General features: G+C 37.6%; 2 protein-coding genes across 4 annotated transcripts in view; one reads left to right on the top strand and one right to left on the bottom strand.

Moving 5' to 3' along the window:
* The window catches only part of pola1 (polymerase (DNA directed), alpha 1), a 60,939-nt gene extending 46,512 nt beyond the window's left edge, over window positions 1–14,427 (bottom strand). The window contains exons 1-26 of one of the 2 annotated variants that reach the window (XM_024280312.2): window positions 14,266–14,427; window positions 13,912–14,039; window positions 13,661–13,757; window positions 13,517–13,591; window positions 13,314–13,429; window positions 13,106–13,168; window positions 12,918–13,019; window positions 12,717–12,849; window positions 12,501–12,648; window positions 11,779–11,951; window positions 11,550–11,662; window positions 9,973–10,086; window positions 9,790–9,864; window positions 9,567–9,705; window positions 9,273–9,427; window positions 9,054–9,138; window positions 8,867–8,928; window positions 8,552–8,641; window positions 8,350–8,466; window positions 8,103–8,278; window positions 7,875–8,004; window positions 6,607–6,726; window positions 6,441–6,531; window positions 6,235–6,359; window positions 5,654–5,803; window positions 5,387–5,509 (exon numbers count right to left, since the gene is read on the bottom strand). In XM_024280312.2, coding sequence (XP_024136080.1) covers window positions 5,387–5,509; window positions 5,654–5,803; window positions 6,235–6,359; window positions 6,441–6,531; window positions 6,607–6,726; window positions 7,875–8,004; window positions 8,103–8,278; window positions 8,350–8,466; window positions 8,552–8,641; window positions 8,867–8,928; window positions 9,054–9,138; window positions 9,273–9,427; window positions 9,567–9,705; window positions 9,790–9,864; window positions 9,973–10,086; window positions 11,550–11,662; window positions 11,779–11,951; window positions 12,501–12,648; window positions 12,717–12,849; window positions 12,918–13,019; window positions 13,106–13,168; window positions 13,314–13,429; window positions 13,517–13,591; window positions 13,661–13,757; window positions 13,912–14,039; window positions 14,266–14,314 — 2,949 coding nt within the window. In that variant the 5' untranslated portion in view covers window positions 14,315–14,427. The remainder of the gene's footprint in view (window positions 1–5,386; window positions 5,510–5,653; window positions 5,804–6,234; window positions 6,360–6,440; window positions 6,532–6,606; window positions 6,727–7,874; window positions 8,005–8,102; window positions 8,279–8,349; window positions 8,467–8,551; window positions 8,642–8,866; window positions 8,929–9,053; window positions 9,139–9,272; window positions 9,428–9,566; window positions 9,706–9,789; window positions 9,865–9,972; window positions 10,087–11,549; window positions 11,663–11,778; window positions 11,952–12,500; window positions 12,649–12,716; window positions 12,850–12,917; window positions 13,020–13,105; window positions 13,169–13,313; window positions 13,430–13,516; window positions 13,592–13,660; window positions 13,758–13,911; window positions 14,040–14,265) is intronic. The other variant, XM_024280313.2, reaches the window with a different exon arrangement.
* Window positions 14,428–16,585: 2,158 nt separating this feature from the next.
* Window positions 16,586–26,300, top strand: pcyt1ba (phosphate cytidylyltransferase 1, choline, beta a). Of its 2 annotated transcripts, XM_024279957.2 has the most exons (8): window positions 16,595–16,763; window positions 18,675–18,774; window positions 20,736–20,852; window positions 20,963–21,114; window positions 22,032–22,110; window positions 22,190–22,332; window positions 23,263–23,451; window positions 25,070–26,300. In XM_024279957.2, the coding sequence occupies exons 1-8, from the start codon at window positions 16,725–16,727 to the stop codon at window positions 25,283–25,285; spliced, it is 1,035 nt and encodes a 344-aa protein (XP_024135725.1). In that variant the 5' UTR covers window positions 16,595–16,724; the 3' UTR covers window positions 25,286–26,300. The 2 variants fall into 2 exon arrangements, with proteins under 2 accessions (XP_024135726.1, XP_024135725.1); XM_024279958.2 differs by lacking the exon at window positions 23,263–23,451 and having other exon boundaries at window positions 16,586–16,763.
* Window positions 26,301–26,310: the final 10 nt, after the last annotated feature.

Here is a 26,310-nt window from a genome sequence, read left to right as displayed (position 1 = left end):
CGTACGGGGGCGCGTGCACGCACTCTGGCTCCCGAGAACCGGGACCTAGAGTGAATAAGGGGCCTTTCCATCCTCTAAAGTTAGCGAATCTGCGCTGCAGCCAAACGTCTGTCAAGAAACCACTGTAACCCCGCCGCCACCGCCGCCAACTTAAAATCTGACCTGCACTGTCCCATGAGGCTTAGTCCTCTATTTAAACTGCGAGTGACAGAAAGATGAGAGCAAGGCCGATCAATAAATACAGAGAACACATGCACATTCACAGCAGACACCCCCCATCCCAACAGATGAGGGGGGCGGATTTACACTGTGGACAGAGTGGTGATCAGTATACATGTTACAATTACAAAAATAAAAAGCCTCCTAAATTATGAGATGAAAGTAGAGTGCAAATGTGATGATTAAAATGGGGGCAGGGGTGCAAATGGCAATAGCCACAAATACACTGGAAACGCAGCTATAAATGCCAGCTGGCCCTTCTGGCGCTCCGCCGATGGAAACTACTGAGAACTACTTAGCTTCTAATAACTTTAGAGCTGGATGCACATTTAGGCGACTTCTCTGTTGCGTTGCTGCTAACCCTCACCAGCGTACGAGCTCACCGCCCAAGAACGGGACACCGCTGTCAGGGTTTAACTTGATCAGTTTTCATTAAAAAAAAGCAAAAATGTTGATATTTTATAGCATTTTTGTGTCTTTTTGTTGCGTTACATAAAAAAACGACTCATCTTCCTTCTGGCAGTATAAATAGTCGTGTCCTTCATCGGAGATGCAAAGAAAACAAACCGCGAAGATTACCAGAAGGTGGTTGTGGCGCTACATCACAGAGCTGATTATTTAGCCAACGGCGGCTTCCAATCTGACCGATGACCTTTCAGATGCATGCAACACAATCCAATTTGCTAAGCCCTCGCCACACAAACACTAATTTGGTGATATCACTCCGTGTCTCGGGGAAACGATACACGCAAATGCAGTCAGGTGAAAGCCAATGGAGCGGCGTCAGCTAAAGGCAGGAAAGCACAGACTTTATTTGTGAAAAGTTTTCTGTGTAGCTATTTTGTATATAGACACAACCTAATAAGTAAAAAGGATGATCTAATTCAGCTTTTCAGAGTGAAAGCAGAACTTTTAGAATACAAACAGGTTTTTTTCTCTTGAATATGAATCTTGCTTACCATCTTACTACAAAAAATCTACAAAAAAATAATTGGAATTTGTGAAAATGTCACAAAAATTGTGAAATTAAAACAGAACACTAATGAGGAAGACTGAGTTTAGTGTTTGACCACTAAGGCCACAAACAAGGAGGGTATGACCTCCTCTAAAGAAGCTGGTTGTTCACAGAGTGCCGAGTCCAAACATGTGAAGCTCAAAAATTAAGACATAAATTAAAATTTTTACTTTAATTTAGTGATCGGTACCCGGTTGCACAGAGAGCAAACACATTTTATGTTTATAGATCGTCTGATTCTGAAAGGAGTTTATTTTGAAAAACTACCAGACATCTTTCTGTTGATGCCTCGAATACATAGTACATTCAAGCTAAATTTAAAAACCCCAAGCTAGCAAAATAAACAAAAAACATCAAAAAAAGTGCATCAAAAAGTGTGGTGAAGTCACAGAAGAACTTTAAAGATAGGTAAAAAATCTCACTTAAAACATATTTATACTTGTTTTTTCTTGAATTGCATGGCAGAATGGATGATTATTATTATCCAACAGGTTATAGATTTCTCTACATATTTCTTTTTATATGTTTGAAATGAAATAAAATAAAATATTGGAATTTATACAGCAGGTTTTTCCCTTCCTGCTCTGCGTGACATTCTGCAACCAGCTTTCCAATGTAATAGGGATGCTACTAAAGTTCCATACATGTTTGTTTTTCCATCAAAAATACAGTTTGTATCATTTTATTTTGTTGTATTTATCTGCTACATCTTAAAGGTCGGTCCTTGAAAATATTGTCTGACATTAAACCAATTTGAGATGCAAAATAGGTTTGAAAAACGCTGGTTTAGAGTAAACAAAAGATTGTTTGGAGACAACTTGCAGCTCAGAAAATCTGAATGTAGCCAATTTAAGAAAAGACCGTCAACACAGAAAAGGTTGGACAACAAAAGAATCTGACACTCGGAGCTCGCCTTGCAGGACTTGTTGCAGCAACGCGTCGTGACATGAAGGCGATCCGAGTGCGGCCCAGCGGAGGTGTCATGGAGGCTCGGGTTGCTGATTGCAGCCTTCAGCTCTTCTGCTTTGTTGGGTCTGGTGTCTTTTCCTTTTCACAATACCCACAGAGTGTTTCTGTCAGCTGAGTTTGGTCGGCCAATCACCAACACATAATGCAGGACTTTGGAGTTTCGGTGGTGTGTGCAGGGGGTTCGAGAATGAAATCACCGCAGCAAAAGGAAGTGAGGAGAGATACAGAACTTGCTGGTACATGGGTGATCTGGCCATCATGGAACACAATCGACCCACATCAGCAGAAGGAGCCGAGCATGAGCAGCTTTAAATCCTGATTTCAAAATAAAGTATATTTACTTGGATCTAAAAAGAAGACTCTCTGCCAACGTATCGACTAAGATTAAAACAGCGGTTTCTATCACTGCACAGAAGGTTTAATAATGTTGGTAGACATAAATGATAACGCATCGTCATAGCGATTTCAGCTGAACTTTCACTTCCTACAAAGGAGTCTCAGGCCCACCAAAAAAATAGTAATAATAACAAAATAATAAAAGAGAATTAGGTAGTAAAATTATTTTTAAAAGTCATTATGAGACAAACATGTGTGATTTCACGAAAATAAAACTGTAGAATTATGACAAAAAGGTCATAATTTTACGAAAATTAAGTTGTTATGAGATACAAGTCAAAAATGTGTAAAATTATGAACAAGTCCTAATTTTTTTAAAACAAATTTGTTAAATTAGGATAAAAGTCCAAATTTAACAAAATAAAGTGATTATGAGAAGAAAGGGAAAATATTTACAAGAATGAAGTCATAAAATTATGACAAAAATATGTAATTTTACAAGAATAATCTCATAAAATTGGAGAAAAAAGTTGTAATTCAAAAAATAAAGTTGTTATGAGATAAAAGTAAAAAATGTATGAAAAAATTAGTAAAATTATAAGAAGTAAAAAGTAAAAAGTAAAAATTTTACAAAAATTAAAATCGTTATGAAAAGCAAAACAAAAATAAATTCGTAAAATTATAATAAAAAAGTTAACATTTTACAAAAAGAAAGTTTTTATGAAAAGAGAAGTTAAAACAATAATAAAAGTTGTAGAAATTATGATAAAAAACAGTTGGAATTTTACAAAAAAAAGTCCTAATGAGTAAAAAAGGAAAAAATAAGAATAAAGTCATAAAATTCTGAGAAAAAGTCATAATTTCATGAGAAAAGGTCATAAAATTATGAGAAAAAAATGTAATTGTACAAAAACAGCCATTTATCAGTTTTAAAAAAATACAAGAATAAAGTAGAAGAATGAGATATGTACTTTTTAAAATAATTTCATGAGTTCATTCTTGACAAATTGCGCCTTTTTCATAATTTTATTTGCATCTTTTTTTTTGGTGGCCCTAATACTTGATTGTAAATTCCATATCTCAAATATCTGTAAAAAATACTTCATATCTCATTTAACCGTAACCTGAAAGATAAAATCGAATATACAAAGACGACTCAAGAAAGATCCGGGCACTCTAGCTTGATCTGACAAAAACAAGCATTTTTTTCAACTCAGGGGATGGAAAAAGTGTGACAAACTATAAAAACAAGAGTTTCTTTTCCTCGTAAGACAACAATGCTGTAAATAATCGCATAATTGAAGCTCAAGTGTGTGAGAAACCTGGACATGAGGAGATCGTTCTATTTGTTGTGTGGATTAATGCAGTCAAAACAAACTCATCCGTAACCTTTTGATGTGAAATGTCTCTTTTTCAGATAATTACAGAGCTGCCATCTTCCTTCCGAGTGCTTATTGAATTACAGCGAGCAGAAAGTAAATAATCTTGAAAGGATGAAAAAAAAAGAAAAAGGAGCAAGTTTGGAGGCTAAGAAACTCAAACCAGTGAGTCAAATCCTCAACTTTCACAAAGCTGACGGAGAACGACCAGAGGCACGAACGCGGAGACGAAAATAACAAAACACGCAGTCCGTTGCAGCTCTGCCCTCTATTAGGAACCACAATGAATGTGTAAGAGGAGCTTAATGAAGGACTCCCCTGAGGCAAACCCTGATGTCTCTGCTGAGGACCTGTACTGTTAGAGCTCATTAAATCAACATGAGTACTATCACTGGCATGGAGGGGGGGTGTGTGTCTGCATGTGTGTGTGTGGTGTTCAGTTACAACACCAGCTTTAGCTCTTTATGTCATGCAGTACACATGCTGCTTTGCAGCGCTTTATTAGAGAGCACGCCCATGACTCCTGACACAATCAGACTATCCGTGGTTGAGTCTGTGTCATGAAAACATGGCAAACTAGTGACGAGAGGCTGCAAGATGAAGCAGAAATCTGAATCTGACAGCATTAAAGAGCAGGAGTTCATGTATTTAGAACAGAGAGGGAGCAAGTGGTCAGAGGAGGACACCAACACCCTCAAAAACAAACCCAGGATCCAATAACAGGAAGTAGGAATCATTGGAAAACATCTGGAATATGATGCAACGCTGCCCTCTAGTGGACGACTGAATGAGTTTCAATAAATAGAAATCTCAAAAATTTAGTTTTATCCCTGCGAAATTAAGCAGTTCATTAAACAATTAAAAAGTAAACTAGGGGGTGCACTGTGATGTCGCGGTTAGCACTCTCACAGCAAGAAAGTTCTGGTTCAAATCCCAGCTGGAACCTTCCTCTGTGGAGTTCTCCATGTGCATGCGTGGGCTTTCATAAGTTAATTTATTACAATAAATAGTCCTTAGGTGTGAGGGAATGAGGATAGACTGGAAAACTGAACCCCACCTCCATCCAACAGTAGCTGGGATAGGCTCCAGCAACCAGGAGGTTTTGAAAATGAATTGATGGATGTAAGTAAACAATGTGGTTTAAGAATTAAAAAGAAAAATGTACTTTGAGCTATTTAATCTCACTTTCATGCCAAAAGAGAGAGCAGGTTATCAGAGCTGACAAATAGAATGACTAAGTTATAACTGTTTATTTCTCCATAGAAGTCTATGGGATTTTGGTTTCTTGGAGCCACCAGGTACTTCCTGTTTGGAGCACAAGGGGGGAGGAGTCTCTCGGTCCAGTTACTATAAACTTTCAACAGTTTCAAACTAAATTCTTGCTTCTACCAGATTTAAAATGAACTTTTTGAAGCAGAACTTGTAGTTTTATTAGGTGAAAACAGGCTGTTGAACAGCCTCTGCTCACCTCTCTCCCTTTGTGCGTCACCAGAGCAGCTAGAGGCTTTGCGTAGAAGCGGCTGAAGCTGAATCCCAGGCAGCCATACATGCTGTTAGCCGTCAGCTTCAGGGCCTTCTGACGGATGTCATACTAAAAAAACACAAAGAAAACTCTCTAGAGGGAGTTTGGGGAACATTTCACAACACGTGGACACATTTAAAACTGTAAAAGTTTTTGTACGTTCTGAAAAAGAACACTAAAAGAGTGTCTGAATGTGCTGCTGTCATCATCTACCTGCATGTACAGATCCGGGTTGATGTCCTGCTGCTTCATCAGCTGTTTGACCTGTTTACGCCGTTCAACCAGCTTCCGGATTTCTTTAGGGAGAATTCCCATTTCAAGGTCGGGATCCGGAATCTCTGGAATTTCTTCGGATTCATCCTCCTGTTATCATTTACATAAAAAATAAATAAATATTTTCAGTAAACTTGACTGTTGAGGAGAATTTGATTTTTTTTATTTCAGATGTATGGGGTCAAATCAGGGTCAACTTAAAGTTAATGAAAAACCAGGTTGTAAATTTGAAAAACAGACATTGTTCATTTGAAGAATTTAAACTCAAATGTACGTTTTGTAAACTTAAGAAATATTAAAAAATATATATATATATTTGAATACTTACAACTTAAATAAAAAAAATATAAACTTAAAACTCATATTTTTAATTATTATTTAAACTTTACCATGTGTATTTTTGAGTTTAAAACTGTTTTAAAATGTAAAACATTTACTTTTCAAGTTCCCAATCGGTTCTATCATTGATTTTGATCCTGATTTGACCCCATACAGAGGTCACAGCGCTCCTTTTGACCGACCTCAGTCCTCCTGCGGGAGTTCTGGGCCTCCCTCTGGACGGTGGTGAAGCAAATGTTGAACTCCTGGATGATGGAGGGATACAAGCTGTTGAAGTCTAGAAGCAGCACAAACTTATCGTAGAAACCTGAAAGATAAAGGTGAGAGTCAGAGAACATCGAGTAACTATTTAGGAAACATACAGACAGGATTTCAGAGACGTACTCACCCACTTTGGGGTCCAGAACCAGACCCCCGGAATACGCTGCCTTCTTCTTCCTTTTTCCTTTTCCTGCATCCACATCCTCCTCTCCTTCAACCTAAAGAAAATGGTAAAAAAGTTTTTTAATAAAAGGAATTAAAAGGAAGTAGATTCTGTCAATCCGGTTTCTTGCCGTCTCCAGCTGAGCTTTCTTAAAGGAGGGTTTGTCGGGGACGATGTAGTTCTTGTCGTGGAAAGCGTGAAGCAGCAGGTACTCGTTCCTCTCAGAGCGGCCGCCCATCAATGTGCGAGACTGCAGAGAAGAGGCAGAAGTCTTTAAAGTCTCACTGCGATCATCTTTTGTAAAAGTGTTCCCAGTGTTCTTTTAATTCTGATTATGCTGTTTTAGACTAAATAAAAAACCCAGAGTTGTTTTCTAGGACATATTTCTGTAGAGCAGCAGTAGTTTATTAGACATTTCCCTCTGAGTTTGGGTGAGATTGTTAGAGTAGAGCAACGCCGCCCCCTTTCCCCTCCCCGCTACATATTTCCTACACCACAAATACCCTATTTTTCAGCATTTTTGTGGCTTGCAGCAGTCACTGTTTTCAAATATGGAAACATTTCTGCACAAATTTGACCCCGCCCCCCACATGTGTGAAAACTCACCAAAACTTGCACACATCTAGTACCCGGCAAAAATGAAATTTGGGCATAGTGAACAACCCCCACCCCTCCAAGACGATGACATCATGGTGAACAAAACCGTAAAAAAAGATAAATAAGGGAAAAATCGCTAATAAAAATATTTCAAGATCAAATAACAATATCAGAACACGTGTCGGAGATATCCAAATGGAGCTTTGAAATTATTATGGGATGGACACACTTAATATAAGGTTTGAAAATGTTCACGTTTTTCCACAATAAGGAAAAAGGAAACTTTTGTTTCACAAAATTCCACAAACACCCCGACCTTTGACCTTAGGAAGAGCCTGCCATCTTGAATTAGAATAAAAAAAAAACACTTTATCACCGGCTGCAAACAAAAACTCATCCAAGGTATTTTTATCGACCGTCTTCTAACTTCTCAGGCATCATCAGGAAAAAAAATGTTACAATTAGAAGTTGTGGTTTTTAAATGGCGTGTGTTTGGCAAGCTCGCACATTACTCACACATTATTTACACAAAAATTGTAAAAATCGAATATATGGATCCCAGGTGAGAGCTGAACATATTTATATAACAATAGATATGAACATTTTAGAAATGTGGGCGTGGTTAGCAAAAAAACACCTGTTGCTAAGGAAATTCAAAAGTTTACTTTTGCTGATTCTTCTGAAATTTACGTCTATCTGTTCGGTATCCCCAGACGACTAAAACATAAAATGGTTGCTACGGACATAAAGTCAACAGAAAAGCTGACATTTTGGAAAATTTGAGGGAATTCTTGGAGTTACCAGGACGTTTCCAGCGATGTTGGTGATCTGCAGAGCCAGAGGAAGCACGTTGAGCTCGCACATGATCTGGAGGATCAGCTTGGCGTCGGTCCACGTCAACTCCAGCAGGTACAGCAGGTGAGGAGAGTCGCTGTCACACAGGTTTAGGGGCATGCTTGTTATTTCTGTCGTGTCCGTCTGTTGGAATCCCTTCAAATCTGTCATATTTATGAGATGCTGGTCACTCACCTGTACAGATTCTTCACCTCCTCCTGGGGGACGGTCACTCTCTCCACCTTCAGCACCTGAGCCGCCAGCTCTGTCAGGTGGTAACTTTTGCAGCGAATCAGCTCTTTGGCAGATATCTCCACATCACACACCAAACGGCCGCAGGTTGCATTCTTCTCTGCGAAGAGACCTCGACCCTGCAAAAAAGAGATCACTCACACAACGTGTTTTCATACCAAACAAAAAGCTCTTTGTCTGAATCTTTTACCCCTAATTTGGGCATGTTGGCTCTCCGGAGACGCCCAATTTTAGACCAGTGGGGAACTTTGCACGCATTGATCCTCTGCAGGAGAACTTCCAGATCAAAACCGAAGATGTCGTGACCCTAAACACACAAAACAAGTAATTTTTTTTTCCTGGCGGCATAAAGAAAAGAAGCGATAGAAGGCGGTGCCGTCATCACGACTCACCACCAGCACATCAGGGTCGATTTTGTGCATTTTGGCCAAAAAGAAGCCGAGCAGAGTCCGCTCTGTTGAAGCGATCTCCACCTTCCCGTTCTGACAGAGAAAAAAAAAATTAGATCACACCACTTCTCACACACGTTAAATACACATAAAAGATAAAAACATTTAAACTTCTTTCATTTAGTCCTCCAAAAATTAACAAAAACATTAATTTCCATCACTTCTGTTTAAAGATGTGTATTAGCCATATTTATATTTGACTAAAATATGTTCAAATATAAACTTGATTTAAAAACTCAAAGGTTTTCAAAGACCCACCTTCTTCCTTAGAGCCTCTTTGAAGTCATAAGGGAAGATGCAGTCGACCGGTTTACTGATCACTGTGGGCAAAGAAGAAACAACAAAGCTGGTTCCCTGCGCCATCTGACAAAATTGTGCACATTTTTTCAACACTAAAGGACTTTTTAACGAGTTTCCTTCTTAGATTTAGAGCTAGAAAACTCACCGCAGAAATAATTCTGATACGGAGGCTGAGGAGGAGCTTTGTCCATGTGGAAGCCATAGTGAAGGAGGGCAGCGAGGGACACAATCTGCAGAGAAAATCCCCTTACGTTCCCCTATGCACCAAACTTGTGTCTCTTACTAATAATATGACTTATTTTAGCAAATATGGACAAATATTTTTTAAAAAGCTGTTATCAGCAGCCCTCGCTCGTGCTCTGACCTCGTTGTGGTGCGTCTTTGGGTTCTGTACAGTCTTGAGGCTGATGGACATGACCGTGAGCGGCGGAGGTGGCAGGTCTTTTACCAAAGAGATCATGTCACTCCTCAGAGCCAAAGCCTCCACCTTACACCAGCTGACCGGCTGGTTCATCATCTCTACCACAGACAGGGTCGACATGTCAGAACTCCAAACCGCCCGGCGCTTACACGAGCACTTTTAGCTACTTCACGTGAGACATGACTAAAATCTAGATTGATGTTACACTTTTAAAAGGTCTGTAAAGGTCTTCCTTACGCGGCGTTTTGATATCCAACCAACAGGGACCTTTAATTTTCCTACTGAGGAGGAAATGCTCCAGACTGGAGGTGTTCGTTCCAAAAATGTGGGAGAAGGTCGCCCCCTTCAGGTCGGGCGGCAGAGCAGGAAACTCTGCCTTCAATAAACAAAACACACAAATATACATTAACTTAAGCTTTTCGGGTTTTGAACGACGGCGTCGAAGGATGCGTTTGCTCACAGAGTACTGGATCTGCAGGTAGTCACACTGAGTGGGCACATCAGGAATTTCAAAAGCGTAGTTCTTCTCCACCTTCTGCAGGAGGACGAGTAGAAAAAATGGATGAAGAGAAATCAAATAGGACAAAAATAAAACATTAAAAATTATGTAAAAAAGTTTAGACAAAAAAGGGCAAACACCGACCTTGGATTTGAACTTCATGACCTTAAATTTCTCAGAGAGCTCGCTGAATTCTTGGTAAACGTCCATCATTCCTACGGGCTCGGCCGACACCGCACCAGTTTTGGGGTTGGTTTTCTGTTGAGTAGATTCAATAAGTCACAGAACTGAGAATTTTATAACATTTAGAAGTTTACCAACACATTTGCGCCAGATCTAAATTAAAGAGCAAAACAGACACAGGACAAAAAATAACACAAAACAGGATTTTTGTTTTATTTAGTTTAATTTACTTTTCTGGACAAAAAGGAGATTTTTTTTACCTGCAAATTTGAAAAAGGTAAATCTGCACCAAATATATGGCAAACATGAATCTAGATTAAGGCTACAGCCAGTCATGACTTCCTGACTGAAGCACACATACAAACAAAAAACAGCCGGAGCTACGTCAGTTCTCTAAATGACCACTAGGTGGATTCTTCTACCTGATAATTCACTTAAATTCCAAACAGAAATAAATACTGTCAGGTTTTGGTTTCTATGATTCAGGTCATCAATCTTGTTTTTTTTTTTAAACAATATCAACTCAAACAAAAAGCAAAGGCTTCAATTTTTATGCCCTGTGAGTAAATTTTTAGACATTTTTGGCGTTTTTGTCCCACCTACTTGCCTATTTTTGGTAAAAATGTAAAAAGCAGACTCATTCTGTATTTGGATCAGTACTTAATCAGACAGAGTGATAGTATTCAGCCAATCAAAGATGTTTACAGGCTGCAAGCTTCCTTATCACTGTAAACAAAGGAAAGGATTAAAAAAATCGTGTGGGCTTTTGGAATACTTTATGAGAACTTTAACAAAAAGGGAGCAGGAGATCCAAAAGTGAAGTGGAGAAAATGAAGAAAATTAGACTTTATGGGGGTATTTATTCAATCAAATTATTGTGACTCTGGAGCCGACCCTAAAAAAAATGCAATTTAAAAATCATAAATAAAAGAACGCCTGGAACGCTTTGAAAATAGGTCAAAAGATGCTTAGAGTGGGACTTTAACATGAACCACTCAATCACTGCTTCCGAATGAACCAAAAATACATTTTCTGATGGGCGAGTTTGCCAAAGAATGTACTGTTGTAATGTGATGGTTTTATTCTGAAGATGGGCTGTGATGCTTTTATTTTGAAAGCAGTTGTAACAGCCTAACAAGTTGTTGCTTTTGATTAAGGGTGTATCAAAAAAAAATATACCAGAAGATTCAACAAAGTTTGTCTTTTGTTCACCACTCATGAGTGCAGTTGAGTAAAAAAACAAAAGAAAAAGTGAAAAAATAAAACAAATGATCTTTGTACCCTAACTTTACATATTACTAACTTTCTCTAAGAGGAAGATATATAAAAAAAACATCAAACCAGGATCATCAATAAACACACAATGTCTCTAGAACTATTTCAAAGATAAAATGAGCTGAAAAAATATCTAAAATTGGTCTTATCTCAAGATAATAAACTGAAAAAAAGACTTTTCCCACATTTTTCTGAGCATATCTGTGATTTCCCTTTTAAACAACAACATCCTTCTGGACTCAAACACACATACTGGCACTCACATATTCACGAGGCAGAAGGTAAACGGTCCGCTCAATGTTCTTGACGGTGACGCAGCAGCTCACGTGAGACTTCGCCGACTGAATCCACACTTTGCCAAACAGGTAGACCACACCTGAGCCACAGTCAGAGCAAAAGATCAGGACAGGCTACACAAACCTCAGACACTTCTTTGAATATGAAAGGATGAAGGACTTCTTTTGATCCACTGCAGGTCCGACCACGACTTACCCGGTTGGTTGTACGGGTCTTCAAAGGCGTCCAGCCAATAAAAGCGAAAGGCCGGCTCTCCGTCTTCCCCCTCCACCAACGGCAGCTGGCTGGAGTCCACCTGCACTTCCACAGGGACTTCACTCGCTCCAGTCTCCTCATCTTGACCCCAATGACCTCCAACTGCGGAAGGACTGCAACAAAAACTGTGCATCACCGATTTGAATAAAAGCAAAAGTTCTTGCTTTTCAGGAATCAAAAATTTAAATCCATCTTTTAAACATTTTATCAAGTTTCAGACTCTCCCTTTAGGGACAAACATTTAGGTTTAATCCAGCTAAAGCGTTTGTGTGTGTGATTTTTTTTTTTTTTTTTTTACAAAAGATTGTAATCCTAAATTACATTTAAATTTTAAATCAATTTTCACTTGGCGCAACTGTAAAGCAGAAAATCTCAAATTTCCACATTTAAACCAACAGTGAGAAGCATAAATCAGCACATTTTGTCTTATTTTAAGTTATTTGATTTGCGAATTTATGAGGAAAAGTTAATAACAGCAGCCTGAGACAACAGTGAGAAAATAGAAACACTCAGGAGCAATCTGTCGCCTCCTCCAGGAGGAACAAACCCCTTATTCAGGAGTAATAAATAATAAATTTTAAATAGATAAAAAGATGATCAGAGTGGGGTTTTAGGAACAATAGTGAAGACATATTACAGGGAAATCAAAGGGGTAAACATACAGGGGACCTGGACTCGGGGGCTCCTTCTTTGGCTCAACTTTAACTGCAGGCACTGAGGGTTTTACGTCAGCTTCCTCTTTGAGCTCAGACTCCACCTCCATCGGTTCATCAAAATCCACCTCGTCCAATGCCAGTGAGTCGTTCTCTGAGAAGACAATACCTCCATTAGTCTATGATTAAAAACAACAAATGCTAAAGAGCTGTAGCGTTCATCACCTTCTTCTTCTTCTTTTACTTTTTCCACCTTCTTGCTGCTTTTTTCCAGAGTGGGAGACGGGCAGGCCGGCGGTCTGACCTCTAAAGGTGGAGGACGGACGATTTTAGCCTTTAAACCCGTTGTAGGAGACTCCTAAAACAACAGGAATGAAGTTAGATGAACAGCTAATGAACACAAATAGTCTGGAGGTGTAAAGCTACCTTAGGGATCTGAGGTCTGATGGAGAAGGGGTTCATGGGGGATCCCAAAGACTTCTTTTTCTTCAGATTGACCACTGGGGGAGGAGCCAGAACAGCTGGTTTCTGGAATATAAGAAAAAACCTCAAATGAGATGAAGACAGGCAAAAACTGAAATAAAAAGTTTGTTTAAATGTATTATATTACTGACCTCAGAGTGCAGATCCTGTAGGATATCTCCTAACAGGTCATCTTTAGATAAATCAATATCCTTCTGCAAGATGCGAAAAAAAACTTCAAAATATAGTTTTCAGAAACGAAAATAAATAACACAAAACGAGTCATTTGATTAGACAAAATAAATACATTTACATAAAAAATGTGACATTATTAGCATTCCAAAGGAATAAAATACGCACCTCTGCAGGCTTTTTCACATTACTGTTCATGAAAAGGCTCTTTATGGTGTTGGGTTTGGTTACTGCAGCTTTCTTCGCCGTTTTCTTGGACTCCGCTCCTTTGGCGCCACCTTTTCCTACAAAAAAAGGAAAAAAAAAACCTAAAGTGTTTCTACAGATCTGGCATTTGAGTCAAAACTGTCGATCCCTCCAACTGTTCTCACCTCGCTTTTCCACCACGTCATCATCCAGATCATCATCAAAGATTTCTCGTCCGTCCTCCACATATCCCGTACCATCTGAAAGAAGATATGTATTCTAGTTTGTTTTTTTTTCCTTCATGATGATGAAGAATAACTGAGCCTTACCATCGTCGATAATCCAGTCGTCCTCCTGCCTTTCTTGCACCAATTTAGAGTACTGCTCCTCATCCACCTCCTCATACACATGAGTAAACTCCTCTACCTAGAAAAAAATAAATAAATGTGTTATATTCTGTTTCGTGTCAACAATGCTTGGGTTTTCTTATTTTACTTGCATTAATTTTCAAAACAAAATAAATGAAAACAACCCTTGAGTGACAAGGAACCAGACAAAAGAAGAATCTGCCCCACTTGACCTCATATTTGATCTTCTCCCCCATCTTGGCTTTCTTGAGCTGCTCCAGAGCAGACTTCCTGCCAACCTTCTCCCTCTTCTCTCGTCTGGAGCGAGACTTGGCCAGGCTGCAGGCATCACCGCCATCATCTGAGCACAGAAACCAACCAACTTGACATCTCTCCTATACAATACTATCATAAATGTTAGCCCTTATGAACACGTAATGCATAATAAAAGCATATATGTTGATTAGTTGTAGATTTTAAGGACAAGAAGCTTGCTAGAAAGCGTAAACGTCAGCTAGCTAAACTGTTAGCCGCGTGCTTCACCTTCCTCGTTCAAAATACCAAAAGTCTTAAAAACACAAACTCACCGCTTCCCGTAGCGTCCACGTCTTTATCTGTGTTTGAAACTGGAGACATAACTTCTAGTTTGTGTATTCACCAACAGCTTTACAAAGTAGGGACGATGGCAGGTCAACAACAACAATACAGTCGCGCCAAATGATCTTCCCGGGGAAAGTCATATGCAGGAAGTGACGTCAAATCAATGACATCCTGCTTTACATGCTAATATATATATGTCCACTGGGTGGCAGTGTTGATCAATGTGAAATCTATTTTTTTTACACATTAATGATATTTACCCATTCATTGAGCTTTAACATTTGTGGGTTTTTTTTGTAATAATTTAAAATCAATTATTTTATGAATATATATATTTAAAATGTTTTTGTGATAGCTTTAACTTTTGTACAAAATTTCATGTTTTTGCTCAAAATAGAGTAACTTTAAAAAGGCCTACTTTTTAGAATAATCTCAGATGGTAAATTGTTTTATTTATTTCTGAATGTTTTATTAATACTTGAAATTTTTAAAATGTCGCAATTCAAATTACTCTGTAATACATTTCATAAAGAAGGTTTTTTATATTTTATCTCACATTTATGAAAAGTAAAAATGAAAGAACACTTTCCACTTTTGATCATGATAATAATTTATACCAGAACTCTTAATATTTGATTATTTGTGTTTTCCCCACTTTTTTATTTATTTACTCATTTTTATAGATATGCTCTGTAATGCAATAAAACAAATTGATCCTTTTTTTGTCTTTCACGGGGTAGAAATGGGCAAATTGGCATTCAGTTTTGCAGCTTCTACTTGAACAGTTAAGGGGAAGGTTAGGGGAAATCTATTTATCAGACTAAAAAAGGAGTTTTAAATGAATATTTGTTTAGTAATGATTTAAAAAGTTGCCTTTTTTCAAGTATGAAATTTAAAAACAAAAAAAAGCTTTTTTGAACAGTAATGTTTTGGAGAGTATTTTTTATTCTTTTTTTTTATTAGTTTGCATTCATTTTTTACGATAGAACCCAAACCTGAAAAAGGGAAAAACAAGTGCTTTAAGTACATTGAAAGCTGTTGAAAGCTTTTTCTTTCTTTTTTCTGCTAGTTAAAGTCAAACGTTTTTAATCTTCTACCCTTGGTTTAACATCCAAACAGTGTCACTCTTTGTTTTTTTATTGAATTCTGCAACAACATCTGATTCAGAGTAAAAAATCACACTAAATCGATTCCTGTAAACCACTTCCTGTTTGTTTTTGGTTTTGTAAAGTTTGAATCAGGTTGAGTTTCATATCTGATTTTGCCTCTAACGCTCACACTTAAGCTATGGCCTCATTTAGAGTTAATAAAATGTGCTTTCTGTGTACAACATCCTGTTTTCATCTAAAATGGATTTTGCAAAAGCAATTGTTGGTTATTGTTTCCCACAGAAGAGACAGAATATATTCTGCACCAGATTTCTCTTCTGACACATTATTTTTTATAGATTTTTAAAAGTAGCCTATAAATCTGAAATGATGGCATATTTTTGTTCTGTCTTGGTTTCCTATGTTTGTAAAATGAGATTTATTTTTATTTTTCCAAGTTTAAAGTTAAAGAGGATTAATCTACTTTCAATTTCTCTTTTGTCATGAAAAACCTGTGAAATTCTTTAAATTTATTCTTAGAACTATGTTCGTATTTATATGTATTTATATGTATTTATATTTTATATGTCTATATAAAATATGTATATTCAAGTTTTAGTTTATAGTTTATTCTAAATTCTGATTTAAAAAATAATTTTGTTTTATTAAAGCAGAAGAATCTAATACTGTTAACATGAAGCCCACATTCTGCTAACAAATCTTTCAAAAAAAATTTAAAGGTCAAGTTAATCATATAATTTTTCATTATAATTTTTTTGCCAAATAAGTCGGCCAATTTTTATTGTTTATATGCCAAAGTGCTGGCTTTTCTCTGATTGGTCCATTCTTTGGAGCTCTTTCATCTTCGTTGCCATGGGGAAAGCTCTTCACAGCCCCGCCCCTTCCAATGCTCTTCCGATGGTCTGCCATCACACAAAGATCGTCTATGCTGATCGTGGCGTTCACACACTTAATAATTGCGAACATTTATTTTAAAAAATCAATTTCAGTTTTTATTTCAAAATTTGGGTAAAAACATGGCAAATATCAGCAACACATTATGTTTTTTTTAATGCATAAAGCTATATTTGATTGATTCAAATAAGACAATTGTGATTTAAAAAAAATGGTTGTATCACAGCTTCTTGATGAAGTGAGCAAAGACGAAGTGAGCCTCTTCACATTGGCCCTGTTTTTGCATCAAGTCGTCACAGGGAGGAGTCAAGAGGGTGAGTAAAGGACATAGAGTGGGCGGGGCCAACAGAGGAGACAGAGTGAGGAGGAGAGAGCCATCGTCTCACTGATGCTGAGTCACATATCAGAGAGATCTCAGCTGCATCCCATGAGTCCGAGGAAAAATGGAGGAACTTGAACACACCTGCCCTCATCCCCGAACGGTAGGGCATCTGTGGCTGGCTCTGTTTTTGTCTGTGGGTTTGTGTGTGTGTGTGTGTGGAAGAGGAGGGAGGCTTTTGTGTGACAAAGACTGGGGAGGAGACTGGGCATCTTGTGTTATCCCCGTTATGAAACAGATCCTGTGCAGCTTGCTGCTGCTGGCATTCACAGACTGCTGAGTGGACAATGTTTTTGTTTGATGCTTTTAAGAAAAAAATGGTTTACTTAAGGGAGGAACATCCAGTTTTTAAGACACCGGACCAAAGAGGACATTCTGGTTTTTAATTTTAGTATAATTCCTAATTTAAATTAATCTCCATTTTGTCTATATGCTTCATTTCCAACTAGCCTCTCTTTTGTAAAAAAATCTCCACAATTCCCTGCCTTTGCTACCTCCAACCCACTGTTCGTCTTTCTGGATTTAATCCTTCTTATGCCAGATGTTCTTTGTTTGTGCCAGAGTCATCTTTACAGCGTGTGCTCCCATCCCAATCTCCAAGTTTAGCTGCTTTTTGCTAAATTGCTGGATTCTAACTGCTCTGGTTGAATAAGAGGGGATGTGATTGCTTTCTTAAAGCGTTGGCGTAGTCCTCCTGATGAAAGAAATCAAATAAAATCAAAATATAGTAAAGTAGAACACAGTAAATCAGGTGTCGTTCATCTTTACTGGTGATTGCACAAGACACTTTTACTAAATATTGTCATATTTTCTACTTAAAAATGCTATTTTAATAAATAAATCCACACCTTTGCATTTTTTTCCTTTGCTTTTAAGAACATTTCACCCATTTTTCTGCAACCGTTTTAGATATTTGTGTAATCTTGCTATAATGCTAAGGCAGAAGGCAAAACCGGCTTTCACTTACGCCGATGACAATGTGTTGTACATCTATCTCAGCTTCATTTTATTGTGAAATCTAGTTTTCAGACTGAAACTAAAGTATTTTTTCCCAAATTCTTCTAATTTTGCAGACCTAATTTACTCAGAATTAATGCTCAGTAAACTTATTTCCAAAAAATCCCAGGATTACAGACAAAAAAACACTGTAACCTCTTTTGAATAATTAAAAATATGCTCAAAGCTGCAGATCTTCAAAAATTAAATAAACCAGAATCAATTTCACTATGCAGGTCAATTAAAAATACTCTGAGTATTGATGCAGCATTCTAGTTCTGGCTGCATTAACCCACCCACATGTGCATGGATTCCCATGGTGCAGCTTGATTTGGCGAACAGGAATAAAAATGGAAGGCCTTTGAATACTGCGAAGAAATGTTGAATCCTTTTCTCCTGCAGGTCGTTCCTGGAAGATGCATCGACGTCAGGTGCTCGTTCACGGATAATAAATCCGTTTCCATGTTTGCATCCTCCTCTCTCACACACCCACGGCTTCCTGCTCTGCGCTGGTTCTCTTTCTGTGGTGTGACTGAATCTCAATGAATATTCCCAGCAGTCAACAGATGGCAGACACTGGTGGTTTTTCAGGCACAATCGCACTGCAACACTTTGACCTTGATGCAGTTTGATCAGAGTGATATATATATATTTTTTTCCTTTTCATCAGTTTAAATGCATTTGGGCCCATTCAAGAAGTCAACCACAGCTTCTTCTAATTTTTGACACCTTAACTAAATCAGACAGATGGTGTTGCAGAAGTGTATGTCACCTTACTCCCGCTGATCAATGAGCCTGAGTGCAGCTCTGTCCATCTCGCTGTGTTGTCTAAAAGCAGAGTGAGCATCAGCTGTGGTCAATACCTTAATGGAGCTCGATGCAACTGCGAGGGCAGAGGCAGGAAGGCTGTATGAGAACATCTGAAGGGCTTCAGCAGAAAGGCTGCTTATGTATTTTGCATGTTGTGAGCGTGTGCTCCCTCACAGATCCTATTTATGACCCACTTGCTCTGTCTCAGACTCTCATCGAGCCTGCCATTTTTGCCAGGGAGACCAGCTGCGACTGTCGAGCACCTCACGAAAAGCTCACCATCGAGCAGGCCCGCAGAGGCACCCCAGGTACGCCTCCTTCAACATCCCACTCATTCTTGGATTTTGATCTATTTCGTTTGAATTCCAACTTTCATCTTTCATTACTTTGCTTTACATTTTAAAATACTGTTCTTTCTACCTCTAAACCAGTTTGCAAATACAAATATTACATTTTATTCACATGAACTTCTGCTATAAATTAGCACTACGGGGATTTATTTAGAGGTATGAATACTTGTTAAAGCTGCACACATTCGTGTCGTCGATGTGACATCTGGCCACTCCCACACAGGGACTCTTGTTGTAAGGACATTTTTTAAAAATAAAAATGCCCACTCACAAAAAAACCATGGAAGCATAATTAATATAGTATTCCCAAATTTCCCAAAATGTAAATTCCACAGGGAACGCCCTACCCAAAAATGCAAAAAAACATGGTTATTCAAAATGGAAATAAAACATCAAAAAACAGATAAAATAGGGCAAGATTCATCCAGGTCTGGAGCAGTGTCAACCACAAAACAGGCCATATCAAACCTGCAGAGGTCCTGACAAGTGTCTTTTACCCTAAAATTATCAATACCTGTCCTATTGTGTAAAAAAATCAATCAATCAATTTTATTTTTCACATACTTGAATTGAATTGCAATGCAGCAGTGAAATGCTTTTTTTACACCACACCAAGAATTAATAAATGTAGATAACTAAATAACAGATAACTAAATCCCTCTGATCCTCTTTTGGTCTATATTAAAAGCATCACAGTGTTTTATTATTATTATTATGATGGTGCTGTTTGTTTAACCAAAATCAAAGAACCTGTCATTTTCTGAAACATAGTTTCTGTAAAGTGGCAGTAGTTTATTAGAAAGTTGCCTCTGAGTTGTGGCACAAAGTAAGCCTGCCTCCACTTCCCATCATTCATCTGTTTACACTCTCTCCTGTTAGCTTAAAGCCCTCTACAACCTCAATCTAACATTACTAGTGCAACAAAACTGGCAAGCAGTATTGGAGTTATCCAGCCATACAATTTTGAGTTAGCTTGGATGAGAAAAATGAAGACGTTCATGGATCTATTTGTCTGCAAGTGGAAACATCAGAATAGAGTGGAGCAGGGAGCTTGATTGTAGCTTGTATGTCACACCTATAAGCCTTTTTTCAATATTTTTTTCTTGTTTGCTAGTAATTTGCAATGGTCTAAATAATAAAATAATCAGAAATGCAATTGTAAGCGTACCATATTTTCTGGATTATAAGTTGCACCGGAGTGTAAGTCGCAGGAGCAAAAAATGTCTAATCAAAAAGAAGAAAACCATAAATAAGTTACTCTGGAGTATAAGTTTAAGAGGAAATGTTTGTTTTGGACGACACTTCTTTTCTGGCACTGACAGAAGAAAATGTTGCGCCCTCTAGTGGTTGTTAGCAGAAACAACCAGTTCCTAGGGGAGAAAAAAAACAAAGATTTAAGCCTATTTATGTTTAAAAAAATAAAAAATCACAAATAAGTCGCTCCTGAGTATAAGTCGCACCCCTGGATAAACTATGAAAAAAACACTTATACTCCGGAAAATACAGTAATTTTCTCATACTTGTCCTCCATCATGAGAACAAAACCACAACAACACATTAAAAACACAATTTTCATTGGAAGGCTCTCAAAAATAAAATGATCTAACCCAGATATTCAGTGATTCAATGCATCTAACAAGCTCTAAAATATTCTAAAACACCTTAACTCATTACTTTCGTTTATGGAGACATATGCTACCACTTCATTTCCTGTGGCTACATCTTAGAACTTTCCCCATCGCAACTTATTTGGGCTATATCTATTGCCAGTAGTGGCTTTGACTCTGTATTTTGCAGTTGCTCTTTTCTTTATTGGATTAATAATAAGAAATTCCGGTCTTTATGTCTGTCTCAGGAAGCGCCCCAAGCCTAAACGAAAAACACCTGAATAAAGCATCACATTGTTGTTTGTCTTTTAGTTGACCGGCCTGTCAGAGTCTATGCAGATGGCATCTTTGACCTGTTCCACTCTGGACACGCTCGCGCTCTCATGCAGGCCAAGAACCTTTTTCCCAACACCTACCTGCTAGTCGGAGGCAAGGCAGACCAAACGGTCTTAAGACTGCACAGGGAGTTTATCTAATCCACCGTGTTTGTGTGTTTTTGTATGATCTTGTGAAGTTTATTTCCTCTTCTCTGTCAATAGTTTGCAGTGATGAGCTGACTCATAAATACAAAGGCTTCACGGTCATGACGGAGCAGGAACGGTACGAAGCGCTGAGACACTGCCGCTACGTTGATGAAGTTTTGAGAGACGCACCCTGGACTCTGACACCCAAGTTTCTGGATAAACACAAGGTGTGTGTACCTGTGTGAAACTATGATTTAAACATACATGGAAATGTTTAAAATATGTCAGCAATCCAAGAAAGTTGATTTTATACTTACAAGTTTTTGACTCTCTTTTGTCTACCATCAGAGCCGTCAGAGTTTCAGCTCCAAAACTCAGGATCTCTTCTCTTTTTTCAAATCAAAACACTCATAGTACTGTCATCTTTTTTCATTGCTGTCAGTCTGTGGTTTTTGTTGGGTTTTTTGGTATTCTCTTCGTTTATTCATGTCAAACCTCAACCATGTACAGTGTCTTTGAGTTCTTGGAAAGATGCTTTAATTGTTATTTTAAAATGACGTGATTGCTGAATTCTCTAGTTTTGACACAGGGTGGAGTTGTTGTACCTAAAAAAGCTTTGCCATGAAACAACTATTACTTTAACTCCAACTTTTAAAAAGACCCAAAAAATAATCTGCAAGTCAAAAGGTGGCGTTTCAGCTTGATTTGTGGTAAAGATGCTCCGGTCATTACAGTGTGACAACAACAACTCAGATGGAAACTCAAGCAGAAAAAGAAAAGTTCAGAAAGTGAGAGAGCTAACAGGAATCAGTGAGATGCCTTTAAACATAAAACCATGTATTGTTTTACTGAGTCAAAGACAAAACACTAAAATACCTGAGAACTGTGCGGCACCAAAACATGATGCCATTAATAGCATACATTCCCACCTATCCATTAAGGTTTCTAAAGAGCAAAATTATCACATTTATGATAGGACTTCTGTCAATATATATTGACATTGTGTGAACAAAACCATTAGACATGTGGAGAGATGAAAAACTCTCACTTTCAGCAGTTAAAATAATTATAAAAAAAATTGGTTTCAATCTCCACTTTTTCTGTCAGCTCAATAGGATGGAACAAATTGTCTTTATTTTCACAGATTGATTTTGTGGCTCATGATGACATCCCATATTCCTCAGCAGGAAGTGAGGATGTCTATAAACACATCAAGGAGGCAGGTTTGTACACGCTGACTGAAGAAGATGAGATAACGCATTTTACTGACAGTTACTGAGTCTGCGCTTTTTTTTCTACCAGGGATGTTTGTGCCCACACAAAGAACGGAGGGAATCTCCACTTCTGACATAATCACTCGAATCGTTCGAGACTATGATGTCTACGCCCGGCGCAATCTTCAGCGTGGTTACACAGCAAAGGAGCTTAATGTCAGCTACATCAACGTAAGACCAAAATCAGCTAAATCTCCATTAGTTTGGGATATTTGGGACAATTCTGAATATAAGATTAATTCAATAAAATGTTTAATTACAGGATTTCATTCAATTTACTCTTTGATTTGACTCAAATTGTTTATTTTTTAAATTTCTTGTTTCAAAATGAAACCAGTTTGTACAAAAGTTTTGATTTAAGTGAACAAAGCTAAAACTTTCATTTAATTATAGGAAAGTGTACTGTAGTAAAATTAACTCTTGTAATTTAAGAATGGAAACTGCATTTTGTAGGTATAGACCTGTGAAAATTCAAGTTTAAATGACCCAAGTAAGAACAACTTGGACATTTTTTAAATCAAAATTTTAATTAAAAAAAATGACCATATAATAGTCAGCAATTAAAACAAAAACCTAATAATAATTTAAATTCAATGTACGTTGTATTTATTATAAAGACATTTATTATAAAGACATTTATTATAAAGACAGAGAAACAAATGAGTTCACATCAAGTCAAAACTTCCTGTTTTAAATGTTGTTAATCAAACATTTTAGTTGATTGGAAATGTTTTTATTCAAAGTTTATTTAAGTTTAGTTTGAGTTCAAGCAACATATATGCAAAACAAGCAGATTGCCAAGAGTATGATAGAAAGAGCAGTGGGCCTATGATTGAGCCTTGGGGTGCTCCATTTGTTAAAAAAAATAATTGGAAAAAATGCTGCCAGTACTTAAAATTCTGTGTGTAACACTAAAAACCACAGCAGACAGAATCAGAACAAAAATGTATGTCAGAACTGAAAGCCAACACTATTAATGCAATGCAAAAACATCAACTGCTGCCGTTTTTGTGACATGGAGTGTGCTCTGATTGATAAAAATTGTCTGCCCAGACTTAACATAAATTTAAACAATATTTCTTTACTATTTCAAACCCATAGGAGAAGAAGTACCGGCTACAGAACCAAGTAGACCGCATGAAGGAAAAAGTTCGCACAGTTGAGGAAAAGAGCAAACATTTTGTTTGCCGTGTGGAAGAGAAGAGTCACGACCTGATTCAGAAATGGGAAGAGAAATCTAGAGAGTTCATTGGCAACTTCTTAGAACTTTTTGGACCTGATGGAACATGGGTAAGTAAAGCTCATTGAAACACTAGAATTTATTTATTATTTTTCAGACTGTTAGTCCCGCGAGACTTTAAGTCACAGCAACCAAAAAATGCATCACAAAGGAGAAAAAAATTAACTAGTCGCACTGGAGTATAAGAAACTAACTTAAGCTAAATTCATTTAGCTAAATTTAGAGACAACAATGAACATTTCCTCTTAAAAGGTAAATCAAAATAACAGAATATAGGATAATAGTAAACTGAAAACATCCACACTTCCGTCACACAGTGAAGTACATTTAGTTTTATAAAACATGAGATGAAACTACACCGCAACATATGAACAATTATTTAGATAACCCTAACATAAAAACATGCTAACAAGTCAACTAAACTCTTTGTATAACTTTAAATTACCATTACCAATGAATTCTCCATCCTCTGAGTCGCTTTTCCGCCAAGCCCGGCGTAAGACTGAGGTTTTGTCCAAATTCTTTCACCTCTCATTCCTTAGTGCATATTTATAGTGTGTTCATTATTTTGTAGAGCTGTCTGAACCTGAATCAGAATTCTTTCCCTACCCCTATGGCTTCTTCTGATGTCTACATTAGACCTTCAAACAGAGATTTATGGAAAAATAGTGAATGTGGACGCTACTTCGTCATCAATAGTCATCAATAGTCTACAGTCGGCTATGCTAGCGCGGAGCTGCTAGCACTCGGTAATACATAACAACATTGGTTTTATATTAAAACTTTACAAAGGTTATGTTAAAACTAAAAATCATTACTTACATTTAAATGTAACCTTTTGTCCTTCAGAGCACACTCACGAGAAGAAAAGTGCTTCCACTCTGTGGCACAGCGTGATACGGTTTACCCTAGCGGCGGAGGGACACAGAACTCAAAGTCCCTTCGCTCTATCTTTAAAGAAAACTATTTCGACACCCTTTTCCCTTCAAATGCCCCTTAAATTGGAGGGGTAAGGGGGAAGCCGAAGGAGTAGGCGAAAAATTCGGATTTGCCCAACTAGAACTCCAAAATCCAGTGCCCTAGAAATTTCCCAGAAGTCTGCACAAAACCAGTGTGCATCAATTGGCAAATATAGACCACAATGCATTGCTCTTGAGCAATTTTTATGTGAAATAAAAATGTATCTCTTAGAAATCAGACAAGTTTTCATCTTAAGATTTCATAAATAGTCTTTGAAAAATCTGTGACGCATTTACTGTTAAAAAAAAAGTAGGCTAGTGAGCATGGAGTCTAAATTGCTTTTAAAATAAATTAATAAATAAATACTTTAGAATAAATACTATAAAAACTATATTTTTTTTAATAGTTAAGTAGTAGCAGTAATACTATTATAGTATAGTAGTAGTGGGGAATGTGGACAAAGTCTGAGTAGCGCTTTTTCTTCTGCCTTGCTGTCAGTAGTAAATAATACTGATGCACACACCTACAGTGCCCTCTAGTGGTTGTTGTTACTCATTAAATAAAAGTCACACTTGAGTATAAGTTGCACCCATGCTGAACTGTAAAAAAAACACGACTTATACCCCCCAAAAATATTGTAGATGTGTTTAAACATGTAGTTCAATGGCTGGATGTTTAATTGTAATTTTGCTGGTGTTTTTTTCACAGAAACAAGTGCTTCAGGAACGCAGCGGCCGCATGCTGTCCTACGCTCTGTCCCCAAGAGAGTCGCCCTGCAACAGTCCTCCCCGTGAACTGTCCCCCCTGCGATCCCCCTCACCTCCGTCCCCCCCGGCTCGCTGGCACAATGCACGACCTTCGCCCCCCACCTCCCCCAAAGGAGCAACCTCCATGAGCAGCATGAGTGAAGGCGACGAGGACTAGAATTAGACGGACTTCCCAAACGCACCCAGACACACATTTTCATTCACAACACACTGCCTGGAAATTCCTCACAAAAAAAAAAAAAAAAAGACAACACACCGATACTTGCTGGAAACTATAACAGCTCGTCTTTTTGCAAGACTGTCCAACGATTGAGGAAATGTTGTTTTTGAGCTGCAGGGTACAAAGCCATCAATGTCTCTGATGTCTGGACAACCAAGCAGAGGAAGAGGAAATTTGACGTATGAGTGCAAAATCTCATAGACGACTATGAATCCCGAGCAATATCTTTTAGAGAGGTTTGCTTTGGGCTGTCCAGCACTGACCGAGACTCTCTAAAGTCCTGCTTAGTACATCACTGCTTTTTTTTGTCTTTATGTGTCAATTCATTTAAAGATGTTATTTATTTATTTAATACTACATGTGAATAGATAGAAAGTTACAGAAAAGCTTTGTCTGCATTTTTAGTAAGAAAAAGTCACCTAATCGTTTTTGATACTTCATTAATAACTCAAGTCTGTTAAAAAAAAAAAAAGATAAACATCCAACACCCAAAAGGGACAATTAAAAGCTCAATGTGTATTTTTAGAATTCATACTGTGGGGAAAAATGCATGAAGAGCTTTAAAACATATTATAAAACTTATATTGCTAAATTCTGTTCATGTGAGGGAAAAACCTCCTATAATTCTATAATAAAACTGCAGTCTAAACGCTTTTTCTTCACACCAGGGAGTGGTAATAAACCAAACCCTTTTGCATTCTTGAATGTAAGAGATAAAACTGAACGTAAAAGTTATCTTTATCCGAGGTCAAATCGCAGATGTTATCGCCTGCAGCGACCAATAAAACCTGCTGCTTTTCATCATGTCGTTTGTCAAATTTACACAGATGATTTCTGACTCTTACATCGAAACATAACAAGCTTTAGTCATACTTGAATTAAAAAAATACTCAAGCTTGTTGTTAAAAATGTTTGTCCTGTTTCTTTTTTAATAAAACATGTGTACAACTTATTTTTGCTCA

Source organism: Oryzias melastigma, linkage group LG20 (genome assembly GCF_002922805.2).
Source record: "Oryzias melastigma strain HK-1 linkage group LG20, ASM292280v2, whole genome shotgun sequence".
In the NCBI taxonomy this organism is placed as follows: domain Eukaryota; kingdom Metazoa; phylum Chordata; class Actinopteri; order Beloniformes; family Adrianichthyidae; genus Oryzias; species Oryzias melastigma.
Note: the sequence above shows the minus strand (reverse complement) of the source record. Positions and strands in the feature narration are given on the sequence as shown.